General features: G+C 36.8%; 1 protein-coding gene and 1 pseudogene across 2 annotated transcripts; both read right to left on the bottom strand.

Moving 5' to 3' along the window:
- Positions 1-338: 338 nt before the first annotated feature.
- Positions 339-10,232, bottom strand: LOC107605121 (transcriptional corepressor LEUNIG). Of its 2 annotated transcripts, none has more exons than XM_016306874.3 (18): positions 9,893-10,232; positions 9,260-9,357; positions 9,030-9,139; positions 7,704-8,108; positions 7,531-7,610; positions 7,308-7,386; positions 7,147-7,222; positions 6,888-6,937; positions 6,058-6,369; positions 5,757-5,951; positions 4,682-4,927; positions 4,455-4,572; positions 2,642-2,751; positions 2,323-2,472; positions 1,772-1,927; positions 1,506-1,622; positions 1,043-1,249; positions 339-750 (listed from the first exon to the last, which is right to left on the bottom strand). In XM_016306874.3, the coding sequence occupies exons 1-18, from the start codon at positions 9,922-9,924 to the stop codon at positions 607-609; spliced, it is 2,685 nt and encodes an 894-aa protein (XP_016162360.2). In that variant the 5' UTR covers positions 9,925-10,232; the 3' UTR covers positions 339-606. The 2 variants fall into 2 exon arrangements, with proteins under 2 accessions (XP_016162360.2, XP_016162358.2); XM_016306872.3 differs by having other exon boundaries at positions 4,455-4,599.
- Positions 10,233-10,665: 433 nt separating this feature from the next.
- LOC148563042 (dehydration-responsive element-binding protein 1A pseudogene) lies at positions 10,666-11,231 on the bottom strand (annotated as a pseudogene).
- Between the last annotated feature and the right edge of the window lie 3,164 nt (positions 11,232-14,395).

The raw sequence follows: 14,395 nt of genomic DNA on the forward strand, positions 1-14,395 counted from the left end.
ATGGTAATGATGACTTGTAGAGTTTATTGTTGATGTGATTTGTATTGGAGCTAGCTTCATTTATGACAAGAAGAGAGGAATGAAAGTAGGTCCAGTGGGTTGGTCCTGAAAGCAATGGTCCAATTAATTGATTATATGCCATATTATCTAAGGTCACATAAAATGGCTCTCAAAATTAACTAAATATAACAACAAAATTCTACAAGAAGCATTATTCCAACTTTCTCCCTTATATCATATTCTTTATTTTGTCTGGATAAAAGTTAACTAGATAAAAATATTACATAAAATAATTGGTCCTTAATTGTTTGAATTTCCACTTTACATAATCATAGTTGTTTGCTGCAAATTCAAGTTACACTACTAATCGGAAAAAATGATGCAACAATAAGATCCAATCGAAATTATACAAGGCCATAAGTTTAAAACACCAACCAAACGTTACAAAGTCTCTAGCTAACATTACATTACGTGTAAAATAAAATTAGATATTACACCAAAAGCAGCAGCCAAAAAATATAAAAAGGAAAAAAGAAAAAAGAAAGAAGCGAAATAAACTACAAGCATGTTACTATCAACATTGATCCAACACATTCAGATTCTCTTTTATTTCCAGAGCTTGACATACTTGTCATGACTCGCTGAAGCAACCAAACCATTTACAGTTGAAACTGCCAACGCGGCGACCAGACCTTCATGAGCAGACAGAGTCATTGTCTTGTTCTCTGACATGTTCCACAGCTCCAACGACTGCATAAACATACGGTCGCTAACATGAAAATCAAAGGACATGGTTGTCTCTAAGAATTTGTTGTCCTTCCAAACAAAATCCGCAAGGACGAACTTGTTGGGTAAGGGTCAAATTGTGGGGGACTACTAAGGGTTTTTCTTTTATAAAATATATTATGGATCAGATTTAATTGCTATTCATTCTGGAGATATATCCACAACAAACTCAAACAAATTGAGGTATTGATGAGCAAAGAAAAAACATTGCGATTCCAAAGATACTCGGAAAAAGAAATAAAGGGTGTAGACTTGCCTGATAACAACCAATGACGAGCAGCGAAGAATACGTTGGGTGGAAAACACACGAGTGGAACTTGTTGCCGTTACAGCTAAGCTCGTGAACACATTCGCCCTCAGTTCCTGTTCCAAGAGTCCAAACCCTTACAGAGTCCTCACTGACAGATGCAAGGAACTCCCCAGATGGGTCCCAACACACGGAATGTATCGGCTTTGTGTGTCCCTAAAATCATAGTAACACATTTAATAGTAAATCAGTAACGCTGAATTACCTAGATCCAAGTTGTTTTCCTTAATGGAAAATAACAATAAATTCAGCTTCCCAAGTTGAATTTCTGATGGTTAAATAGATATGCTAAAAAAGGAGTAACTGTTTGTCTATCACATAATAAATTTGAATATATCAGTCCAAAGCAATAAACACTTATTTATGATAACTTCAACAAATTGATTTGAAAAACAAAAATATTAAAACCAACCTTTAACGAATATGGGCATGCTTGTGTCTCCACATCAAGTATAGATACGACATTCTCTGCAGCCGCAGCAAGGTACCTCCCGAGTCGAGGTTGAAATCTCATCTGCACAGTCCCACCCTAATTGGCAAGAAAAATGTCAGTTTAGTAAACTAAGTACATTATCACTCTGCCACAATATTCGACATGATGTATAAATCATCCATTGACAAAATCGTGTATTTCACTTGCAAGTGAACCCCTTAGAAGAAGTTATTGAGAAAACTTACCTTTGCAACTCTAGCACAACTGCCATTGTTTATGCTCCAATATCGTATCTCACCGTCACCATCACAAGAGCAGATAAGGTCATCCTTATTCGGGTGAAAATCTAGAGACATAACTGATGTTGAATGTCCAGTAAAGGTGCGAAGAGAATACCCCGGCTGCATAGGTAATTTCAGATCAGCTAAAGCACAATAGCAACCAGGGAGTACCAAAAAACATGATCCAAAAAAATAGACAGAAGGCAGAAGAACTAATCCCCATTTACATATACATATAATGGATATTAAAGTCATAGGAATTTTAATCTAGTAATAGAAATTAGTGCACATATCCGATGATTTTATCCTAAATGTGAACATTAGTTAAGTTAAAGTACTAAGAACACATTTTTATAATCTCAGACCGACACTAAACAAGCAGCCAAAAGAGGAAATAAAAACTCAATACTTGCAATGTGGATACAGAAGTTACTTCAAACATATATTCTGGATCTACAGAGAAGCTAAATCTCAAGAAATAAAACATAAGAAAAAAGACATAATGATGGACTAACATTGTCAACATCCCAAACTCTGACAGTTTTGTCAAACGAAGATGTTGCAAGGCGAGGCATGCTTGGGCTAAACCGGACATCAGTGATTAACGATGAATGCTCTTCAAGGGTAGTTTTCTGCTTCAGAGAATCTGTGTACCATAAAACAGCCTGCATTGTGAAATGAGAGCATGTCACATTCTATAAAGAAACATGGCATACATATATATTTCAATTTCCAAGCATGTCTATTCAAAAGCTGATGCCTAAAGTCAGTATGTCAATTGAATGGATAGATTACGAAATAAAGCAACTTTTCAACACTAATGTCTAAAGTAACCTTCTTGTCATGTCCACCACTTGCAAGCAATTTCCCATCAGATGAGAAATGGCAACAGACGACCTTGCTTGTGCTTGCCCGTACTGAGTTTACTTCAGAAAATGTGAAACCTGTAAATAAGCAAATCGCACCTTCAGTTTGTGAATCAACACCCCGTAACATAAAGTAGCCATTAACTAAGGAGCAACAAAGTATCTATACCAACCCAACAAATATAACCAACCACTGCCCTTTCTAAATTATAATGCTAACAATAGGTAATCATGAGCAACTTAAGGTGGCTTGGTTTCATGACCATTCAGGGTTGTTTTGTGCAAATAACTTTTAAAGGAGTTGAATAAAGCTACTTTAAATTGTTATAAGGGCAAATCTTTAATTTATACTGCAATTCTAAGCAAATTATTAATAATGACATGTTGTAGTATCCACTTTAGGCCCTTCTCCTCTTGACAGATTCAAACATAGGCACTCACCTGGGGTAATATTTTAGAATATAAGTTATGCCTTACTTATTCCAGTCCATTAAAACTGGGTTTCAATATGGCATCCAAGAATTAGTTACTGCCAGAAAAACATGAGAGGGTATAGAAAGCTGCACAATACACTGCCACTTGTCCAAGTCTACATCCAAAACAAGGTATATATCTTGTACAACCAACAAGCTGCTCTCTGTCTTTTCTAGTTTTCAACCATTTCTTTCCAACCTGTTATTTCTTTTACTCTAAATTTGTTTTAAGTTTATTCTGTTTTCTGATGCTTCATTCCTTTTCATCATACACAGATACCCAAATTAGAAGTATAAATGAATGAATAAATGAATAGTACAAAACTAGTGAATGAGGAGAGTGATGAGCCCTAGTATATACCAGAATATCTAAGAAGGAACCGGTTGTGCCTCAATCAGCAGATAATATTGGCTGCAGGGATCCAACAATGAGGAACTGACTAAAGTGTAGGAGAAAAATGAGGATTGTGTAATGACAGCTGACAGTGTTATTGAAGAGTGACAGGAATCGTTTATTTCAGATAGGAGTCGTAAGAGGGTAGGGGGAAGGGACTAATGTTGGTATGTGATTGTTATTTTGTCATTTGTTGAATTTTGTAGTTTTCCTATTCTACCCTGGAGTGCACATGATTTTTTACAAGGTTTCCTCTCATGTTAAAAGATTGAACAGTTCTATCTCATTGATAGTTCTCTCGTTAGTTCTGGTTCTTGGAGAGAGGATCTCCCGTCCTCCTTTCTATTTGTATTTTATTCTGTCATCTGTTATACATCAAAAAGGAAAACATATGTACAAAACATAAATATTCTAAAGCAACTATGCAACTGCACTTAAGATTTTTATTCCTGTTTATTTAAGATCATTTATGCATTATGATCTACCATTCATACACGTTAACCCACAAAAGACACCTGATTTTTTATGTATAGCACCGCATACAAGTAACAAATGGAGCAAGCCAGCAAGCATAAACAGTTATTGATTAACCAAAATTAACCACATATTCAAACAAGAAGCATAAACAAATACATGACATACATATTCTAAAGCAACTTTGTACTTTTTAGGGAGAAAAAGAAAAAAGGTGCATAATTTATTAAGGAGATCTGCTTTGTGTTTAACTATCAAGATTTATTATTCGTTCGGGTATACTTCAATAACAAAATTACCTATGAAGAAGAAATAAGTTATTGATCAAGACAAAAAAAAAGTACCGGGAAAATTTTCACATGTGCATACACTTGAGAACATTGATTGCAATGACGATGACAAATATTTTGTAATAAAAAAAACAATGGTGTTTTCTGCACCTTTGCTTACATCCATACAACGACCAACTGCATCTCTAGCATCTGTATCATCATGGGATAAAAAAGACTCAACATTGTCATCAAGAGATCCATCCTCCACAAAACGATCCACGTCAGCCTGCAATTCAAGATCCTTATCATCCCACTGCCAAAATGGAATGGCAATGAGTCTATATGCAAGGAATTTATATTCCTTCCATTAATTGAACCAAAGAGGAGCTACTCACCAACTGGTTTGAGGGTGATGTAAGAGTTCCGGTGCCATCGGTACCAAACATCATTAGAGGCTTTGTTGAACTACTACTATGAGGTAATGCAGGCATTGACATCACATCACCAGGTGTATGAGTGGAGGGAGTTGATGGCGCTGAACTTGGAGATGGGCCTGCTGTATTTGCTGTTCCTGAGCTATTGGCAGGTCCAGAAGAAGATACAGGCTGCTTTCTCTTTCTCCCAGTCTGGTTTTTTGAAACCTTATGGTTCATTTAGTAAAACAGTGTTAGGAATCTACTCTAGACTCTACATGATGCACATAAATCAAATCTGTAACAATTTCACGACAAATGCATGCTCATGTTAACCAATAAAACTAAAATCAGGTCCATCGTAACCATATGGAAAAGTATCATGCAATTTATTCCATATATATGACCAAAGGATATCCTAAAAATGTAACTTAACAAACAAGTAGCTGAAGTTGCAAAGTTTGCAATTTCTCATTGCTGTATTATTTATTTATTAAAAAAAAACAAATGGAACATGCTTTTTTGCTGTTACCAATGGTCAATGGATCAAATCTATTGCTTCACATAAAGATCTTTTTCTAGATCCTATACATAAAAACTTGTGTAATGAAAGCATTATTGTAATGCTTGCCTACTAGATTTAGGCAAGTGGCAAACTATATATCAGAGTGAAGTTAATAAAGGACCATCTAGTGTATTTAACAAAATAAGCTAACTGACTACATTAATTTACTAGTTGTGATAATATGTCCAATTATCAATGATCTTTCTGGATACTGTACAAAAAAGGAAAAGTCGTCTGAAGCATTAAAGACAGAATTATTAACTGTTAAAAAATAAAAATGAGAAGAAAAATTAAAAATACGAAGTGAAAAAAAATACAATTACAATTCATAAAATTCCCCAATGGCATACATTAGTTTCAGACTTTTAGTTAAAGCATCAATGTTTCAACATATCCAACAAATAATTCCAACATATCTGAAGGGCATTTACAAATTTGAGAAAGCTATGCCTACAATATGCGTTGTATTGGGACAATCATAAAAGGACTGACCTGATCATTTCCTCTAAAGGAGTTTGACATGCTTCCATCCGCAGTGACACTGCCAGCTCCTGCTACTCTGTCTTGTTGATGCATGCTATGATTTGAACTCTGGGATTGCTGATTTGAAAGAGCATGCTGTTGAAGCTGCTGCTGCTGCTGTGGATTGGCATTTTGATGCTGCTGATGTAACTGAGCCAGTCTCAACTACATATGAAAGAACATTCAGAATATGCAATTAATAAAATTCACTGCATATCTTAAGAAGCTTACAAAACAACAGTGAAGCAAATAATGACAAGGGAGCAAGCACCTTCATTAACATATCTGTATCTCCACGAGGAAACGGGGGACCACCACCTGGAAGTGGTGATCCAACATTTGGTACATCCCCCACCGGATTTGAAAGACCATCCTTACTTAACCCCATGTTCCTATTATTCATCAGCATTCTGAGTCTTCTACTATCATCACTAGCAGATGGTGATGCCAGATTTTGTTGTGCTTGTAACATAAGATGTTGCTGATGCTGGGGTGTCAACATTGGAAGCTGATGAAAAGGCTGTGGGGCTTGCATGAAAGGTTTTTGCTGCTGAAGTAGACCAGACCGTAATTGCTCCAACCCCTAGGAAGCGAAAGAAGAAACCGATAGTTCAAATTTAATAACTCACTTAGCTAAGACTTTCATCATTATATGATGTCAAAGAGACATTCACTATGGTTATTGCATACAGTTACAGCCATAAAAGATAAAAATGTCTTTAAATTGTTAAAAAAAAAAACCCAAATCAATTCACTTCCCTACAAATCTTTAAAAAAATGACATGATTTCATAATTCAAATTATCTAATTCCAATGGATTATAATTTAATTGACTTCCATTTTTATTAGATGCCAAACTCTGAATTAGATTTATAATTCGATTAGTTTCCAATTTTTATTGATTCCAAACACACTCAAAAGGAAAGAAGCCTACAAGTCTCACTCTGCAAAGACACTCCAGGATACTAAATCTTTCCAAGGAAAAGAGTTCTTTATTCAGAAAAAATGACAAAGATTAGCAAGAGCAAAAACATGATTATGTGTACAAACAATTACATGCAATAAAATGAAGACTAAGTTAAACTATAAACAATTACTCACTGTGAGTGGCCACCCCTTCAAAGTCAAATTGTTGCTGCCTTGATTTGATCCTGACACAAGAAAAACTCCTGTTAACTAAATCTGTGCACGAGAATTGTGCAAAACATCATAAAACTTTCATCATTAAATACCAAAATATTCTCAACAGACAGGGTTAATAATAATAAACTGCAAAGAACATACAAGACAGGTACCAAATACCACTTCAATGGAATAATAGAAACTAGTTACATTAGAAAGAGAACATGATCAGTAATACCAGGCATTCCTATTAGTGATCCTTCAGGCCCCGCAGCTCTGGGATTTAAAACAGGATTAATCTCACTCTTAATGTCCTGTTTCCAGATGAGAAGTCAGAGGAAAGCAGCTATCAACCAATGTAAGAAGTAACCAGAAAACACTCTAATAACAATAGCATACCGGAGTAGACCCTGGTAATTGCTGACTACGACCTTGAACTTGTGGAGACATCGCACCAGCAGCACCATGCAAAACTTGCCTGAATTCAAAAAATTTCAATGCAAACAAAGTCAACATCAACTGCTATAGAGAATACCATAACACACTGTAGAAAACATAATTAAATGCCAACAGAATGTGTGTGTGTGTTTGTGTTAATTTTCAAAGGTTTCAAGAAAATCACCCTGAAGGCTGGCCAGGAGCTGCAGATGACTTCAATATTGAGGCATGATTTGGGTCCATGAGTTGGTCTCCGAATCTTTGCTGTATAAAATACCATCAAGAAACCATGAATACGTGTCATAAAATCAGTACTTCATACTATAACTAATTGACTAGGTAACCATAACACCTTACCTTCATTGCTGCTTCATCCAAAGAATCCCTCTGAAGGGGCAGTTTTAACCTGTCCTCGATCATCTTTGTTGCCATTGCATTAGCAGTGCCAGGGTTTCCAACTAGCCCATTGGTACCACCATTCAAGAGATGAGCCCTATCCCTACCCTGTTGTTGTTGGGGTGGTTGCTGCTGTTGCTGCGGCTGTGGCTGCTGTTGTTGCTGCTGTTGCTGCGGCTGCTGCTGCTGTTGTTGTTGTTGTTGTTGCTGCTGCTGCTGGGCCTGCCTCTGCAACAGGAGCTGTTGCATCTGCATGTGGTGTTGTTGCTGCTGCTGCTGCTGTTGATGTTGATGTTGTGACTGCTGGGGTTGTGGCTGCGGCTGCTGTTGCTGCTGCTGTTGCTCCCTAGCCTTAATTAATTGTGTCTGCAAAGTGAGTTTCAAAAAGTACCATAAAAGTCAAGGGTCTCTCAAATAAGAAAAAGTGATAAATTGATCACAGTTCATTTCAAGGAAGGGAAATCAAGAGACATAATGGAGAAGTAAGGCTAAATGGGAAATATTATTAAACAAGTAAACTAAGAAGTTGAGATATAACAGGTTCAAACACCTCAAAAAATGTAGAGACCCAAGAAGCCTACTATTCATCTATTCAATTTTTCTTTTCCTAAATTTGCGCATGCATTCAAAGTTGTCTGTAAGCAACCATTTATGTTATGCTGGTGAAAATGAGAAAAGTCAAAAGCCATTAAATTATCACCCTAGCTAGTACATAAATCATCACATGCTGAAAAATATTGTCTGGGGTCAAATAGTGTGGTTTAGAACAATGCCAAGACAAAGTATATGATTTATGAACGAGAATACAATGATTTGTGAACAAGAATACTTATTGTCTCAGCTTTTACTTTCTCAATTACCCCTCTTCATCACTTAAATTTATGCTATTGTTACTAATTGATATTCCTAACTACTCAAGCCCAGACCCATGATATCAAACTGCTAACCACCTGATCAACAACTTGGATAAACGATTAACATGTTTCTAGGAACGTGTTCAATAAAATAAAATCTGAACCTAAAGAAAGTACCCCCAACCTCCCCAGACAGTTGCATTACACCTAGAAGCAGCTAACAATTTATTAGTCAGGAAGCACAATCTTGGAAGTTGCATGCAATTGAATGTATAAAAAATTCTTATGAATTGGTACAGTGAAAGTTAATCAACAGCCAATCCATCTCAATTCAGTTGTTCCATCAACAAATATCCAGCAATAATCACCCGACCTAGGCGTAGTAGTAGTATGCAAATCACAAAAAACAGTGAGAACCGATTTTCAATTCAACCTCAATATACGAGGCGGCAACCTCTGAGTGCTTCTCATTAGTCCTGGCAATAAATATGTCCCAGAAAACCGACCACCACTCGAATAGAAATCCTCCGGGAGCATCGATAGCTGAAATCGCAAAACAAAGGAACCAAATTAGTAAAATGAACTTCTATCGCCAGTAAAAAAGATAATAAAATGGACAAAAAGTAAGCATTAATTAGCTTCTTTGTTTTCCAAATAGCTCACCAACTGGGTCCGAGGATACTTTCCCTTCAGCTTGAAAAGCCTGAGCTGAAGCCTTCAAGTCCCTCTTCACAAGGTAATCATGGATGTAAACATCTAACCTGAAATCTCACACAGTATAAAGAGCATGTTTCATGAGCCAGTTCAACCATGAGAGAAACCAAAGTTTTCACCTTTGCATCGAATATCATCACAGAACACATCACAAAACCCCAGTAACAAAAAATCATCAGCAAGCCCCAAATGCAGCCAAGAATGAAAGAGTTCAACAACCAGTAGCTACAATTTTCTTCAGCTTAAAGAACAAAAAAAATAAAAATTTCACCCTTGTACTTCCACATGGTTATGAAAACCCTAACATACCCATCAAAATATTCACACACATTTGCGAAATACAATACGAATGGAGCCAAAATGAGACAGATAAACCAAAACCAAACCCAAATCGAAAAAGAACACCCCAACCCCAGAATCCCAAATCACAAAAAATAAAGCACAATAATTTGTAAGACAAAAAACCCATGTTTCAAAACTGTATTAAAAAGTAGAGATAAAACATGAAACAGTGAAAACAAAAAAACGAAAATGTTAAAAAAGAAAAATAGAGAAAGAGAGAGAGTGAAAAACATATCTTACATCTTATCAGCCTCCCAGTTAGTTTGAGACATGATGAGATTGAATGGTACTAAGGGAATGGAAGAGTTTGAGCTCGAAGGTTTGTTTAGTTTGGTTGCGGTTGCAGTTGCAAAGGACTAGAATTTGGGTTGACACAGAAGAGAGAGAATGAAGAGAAAAAAGGAAAAAGGCACTGTGGAAAGAGAAAGAGAAAGAGAAGAGAAACGAAGCTAAGGAGAGAGAGAGAGAGAGAGAGAGAGGAAAATCCAAAGGGTATGAAATGAAGGTGTGAACAAAAACGACGACGCCTCGAAAGCTTTTAGGGAAAGAACATGGAAACATAAATAGGGATTCTAATTAGGATTCCAAAAATCAACCCGTCTCATATTTATGATTTAATTTTCAACTTGACCGACGGTTAAGGTAAAAGTTTGATTCGGCTTAATTAATTTTGGGTATGATTGGGAGAATATAAATCAAGGGTGACGTGCAGTGAAATGATTAATGAATAATGATTAATGATTAATGTTTAATGTTAACTAATTAAATCATAGTATTTGGATGCTAATTTTCAAAGAACGAGCGGCATACTTGACTAGGGACAAGGTCTCTCTTTTTTTTTTTTATTTTGTTATTTATAATTTGGGTTAAGTACGATTTTGGTCTCTAACGTAGAGATAAAAAATTTATTTCGTCCTTAACCTTTTTTTCACTATAAAATGATTTTGAAGGTTTTAGTTTACGAAGGAGTGGGGAGAAAGAGAGGACGGAGGTGGGGGTGGGAAAGGTGGCCATCATGACGCCGCCTGTGATGGAGAGCACGTCGTTGCCGCCACCGCTTCTTGCTCTTCTGCCGTCTCCGTCACCATGGTCGTCTCTGACGCGCCTTTACCCCACAGCACCCTCCTGCCTCACTTCACCAGTCTCCAATTCCGTCACGGGACGGAATGCCTCGGCAGCTTCCGCTGCAGCCTTTTGGATGTTTCTTGCGTCTGTCGTCTCCGGCACGAGAAGGCGCCACGCCGAGTCTGCGAAGTTGAGGCAGGCAGACCTCCCCATGAGAGCGATAGCGGCCACATCATGCACACACGCTGCCACCTATGCAGTGGCGAATGTCCCAAGCGATATCCTCGTCTTCTTGTTTGGCTCCCTCACCTCACAAACCTACTTGCCGGAGTTCTTCCGCCGCACGCCGCGGTACAAAGGGTGGCGCGTCTCCCTGAACTTTTTCCTCCCGCTCTCTTATTGGAGTGGCTATCCGCTAGCACTACCTCCCCTCCGACAACGGCGATGACAAGACAGTGTTCTCCGATGAGCTACTCGCACGCTGGTTATTGACAATATGATTGATGGGAAACATGCTAATGGATGGAAAGTTTATAACTTTGAAATTCTTCTAGTTGTTGTTGTTTCATTGTTGTTGTTGTTTCACTGGTTCTGCTTATGCATTCTACTTTTGCATGCTGCTTCTGCATTCTGCTTCTGTTTCTGCATTTTGGGGAAGATGGGGGAAGGGCATTTTCGTCCAAAGAATGATTTTTAAACAAACTGAAACCTTAGGGACCATTTTGTAACGAAAAAAAGGCCAGGGACGAAATAAATTTTCGGCCTCTACGTTAGAAACCAAAATCGTACTTAACCCTTTATAATTTTCATTTCTAATTCTCTAAACTTATGGGTCAAATTGAGATATATTAAAAACAATTACATGGTATTGAAATATAAATGAAAATATTTGTTGGTGAAAACTCACGTGTAGTCAACTTCAGGTAAAGTTGATAGTTAAGAGTTGTTAAATGATTTGACTAAATTTTCATCTAATGACTTTCAACTATCAACTTTAGGTAAAGTTGACCGCACCTAAATTTCTACCATATTTGTTATCCAAAAAAATAAAAAATAATCCGAACGTACTTTATTTAGTTTTTATTATTTATTATAATCATTAATAAAAATTAAATAAAATAAATTTTGATTATAGTTTTTGTCTTTCTAGTATTATGAAAATATAAAATACCTATTAAATATGAATTAAACTACATAATATGTATGATTAGGTATAATTTTTGTCTCTATAATTGTGGTCGAAAATCAAAATCGTCCCTAAAATTTTTTTATTTAAAATTATTTCTAACGTAATAACATTGAATTTTATTTTAAAATTATTATTTGGACCAAAATACATTTCTTAACAAAAATAATAATTATGTTTAAAAATATAACTATCTTCTCCAATTTTTTTCTAATTTCTCTTCTTCTTCGTCCACTACCAACACATTTCTCTAACAATCTTCTTTATCATCATCTTCATTCCACTCATTACATATACTACCATCATCTAGATCTTCGTCAACATCAAAATCATCCCCTACTCTCTTTCTTTCTCATAGTTTTTTTTTAAATTAAAATAAGTTAAATATTATTGTTGTTTGTTAGAAATAAGAGAGTAATTTAAAAGAATGTATTATTCAAGTTGTGGAAAAGTACAATGTACAAGCGGTATATATAGGTGCTAGAAGAATCAGAGTAATAAAAGTATACAATCCTATAATTAAATATATACATATGCTATATAAATATAAATGATACTAATTGATCTAATATTAATTCTAATTTATTCTCTAACATCCCCCCTCAAACTCAAGTGGGAGTTAAGGATACCATCTTGAGTTTGGATACCAGAGTCTGAAAACGAGTCGGATGATGAGCTTTCGTGAAGATATCAGCAGTCTGATTCAGTGATCCAACCGCGATGAGACGAACATCATCAATAAGGATGCGTTGCCGAACAAAGTGACAATCAATCTCAATGTGTTTGGTGCGTTCATGAAACACATCATTATGGACAAGCTGAATAGCACTGCGGTTGTCACAAAAACTATCAATGGGGGACGATTGCGGTGCACCCAAGTCTTTGAGAAGCCAACGAATCGAGATAACCTCAGCAATGGTGTTAGCGAGAGCACGGTATTCATCTTCCATGCTTTATCGAGCAGTGAACGTTTGCTTCTTAGCTCGTCAGAAAATGAGAGAGTCGCCAAGAAAGAAACAATAACCAATAATAGAACGATGATCAATGGGATCACCAGCCCAATCAGCATCTGAGTACGCCTAAAGGGATAAAGATGAATGAGCAAAAAAATAAAGGCCATGACATAGGGTGCCTTTGATATAGCGAAGAACGTGAAGAACTGCCACATAGTGAGTAGTACGAGGATCTAACAAGAATTGGCCGAGAACATGAACCGGATAGGCAATGTCTGGTTGGGTGATAGTTAAGTAGACTAGTCCTCCAACTAACTACCGATAAAGAGTAGGATTATCCAAAATAGTGCCATCCATAGGAGTAAAACGAACATTAGGCTCAAGAGGAGTAGACTCAGTGCGACTATCTGTAATACCAGCTCGAGCAAGAAGATCCAAAGCATACTTAGCTTGAGAGAGATAGATACCAATACCATCATTTGTGGATATGACATCGAGACTAAGAAAATAACTGAGAGAACCAAGATCTTTCATCTAAAAAATATGGTGAAGGGAGGCTTTGAGATCAGAGATACCATCAACATCATTTCTAGTAATGATCATGTCAGCAACATACAAAAGCAAAAGAACAACTCCACGTTCACTTTTACGAATAAAGAGAGCATTCTCATGAGGTCTGCAAGTGAAACCGAGATTACATATAGTGGTGCTGAACTTGTCAAACCATTCGCAAGGAGTTTGCTTAAGACCATAAAGTGCCTTGCGAAGGAGACAAACTTTGCTAGAAGGACAAGGATAACCCGGATGGGGTTTCATATAGACATTCTTTTTCAAATCTCCATTAAGAAATGCATTCTTCACGTTCATCTTACTGAGAGACCTTTTTTTATCGCAGTAATGGCAAGAAGAGCTCGAACAGATGTGAGACGAGCAACAAGAGCAAAAGTCTCTTCATAGTCAATACCATACTCTTACGTACAACCTTGAGCAACCAAACGTGCCTTATAACGATCAATAGAACCATCAGAGCGAGTCTTGATCTTGTATATCCATCTACTTTCCACAACTTTCTTATTAGAAGGAGGATCAACCAAATCCCAAGTGTGTGCTTTCTCAAGTTCCTGTATTTCTTCCTGCATTACTTGTTGCCAATTTGGATTTATGGAGGCTTCTCGGAATGATTGAGGTTCATGTTAATGAAAAATAGTAGAAAAATAATGATAATCAAGAAGATGAGAAGGCATATTTCTTACCCTAGAAGAATGAGTGGAACGAGGAGGCATGACGATAGGAGTAGGATCGTTGTCCGATCTGAAATTATCGGGAGATGGAGAAGGCAGAAGAACAGGAGACTGTAGAGGGTGACTCGAGATAGAACTTGTAAAATCATCACTAGGTAGAAGATCAACATTGGGGTTAGTGAAAAAAAGGTGACTGAGTAGGAGGAATGGACTTAAAGGTGGAGAACCGAGAAAACATGTGATGCTCCCAAAATACAACATGATGAGATATACGAATATGTTTAGAGAGAGGATCCCA

Source organism: Arachis ipaensis, chromosome B6 (assembly GCF_059453495.1).
Source record: "Arachis ipaensis isolate K30076 ecotype BB chromosome B6, ASM5945349v1, whole genome shotgun sequence".
NCBI lineage: Eukaryota > Viridiplantae > Streptophyta > Magnoliopsida > Fabales > Fabaceae > Arachis > Arachis ipaensis.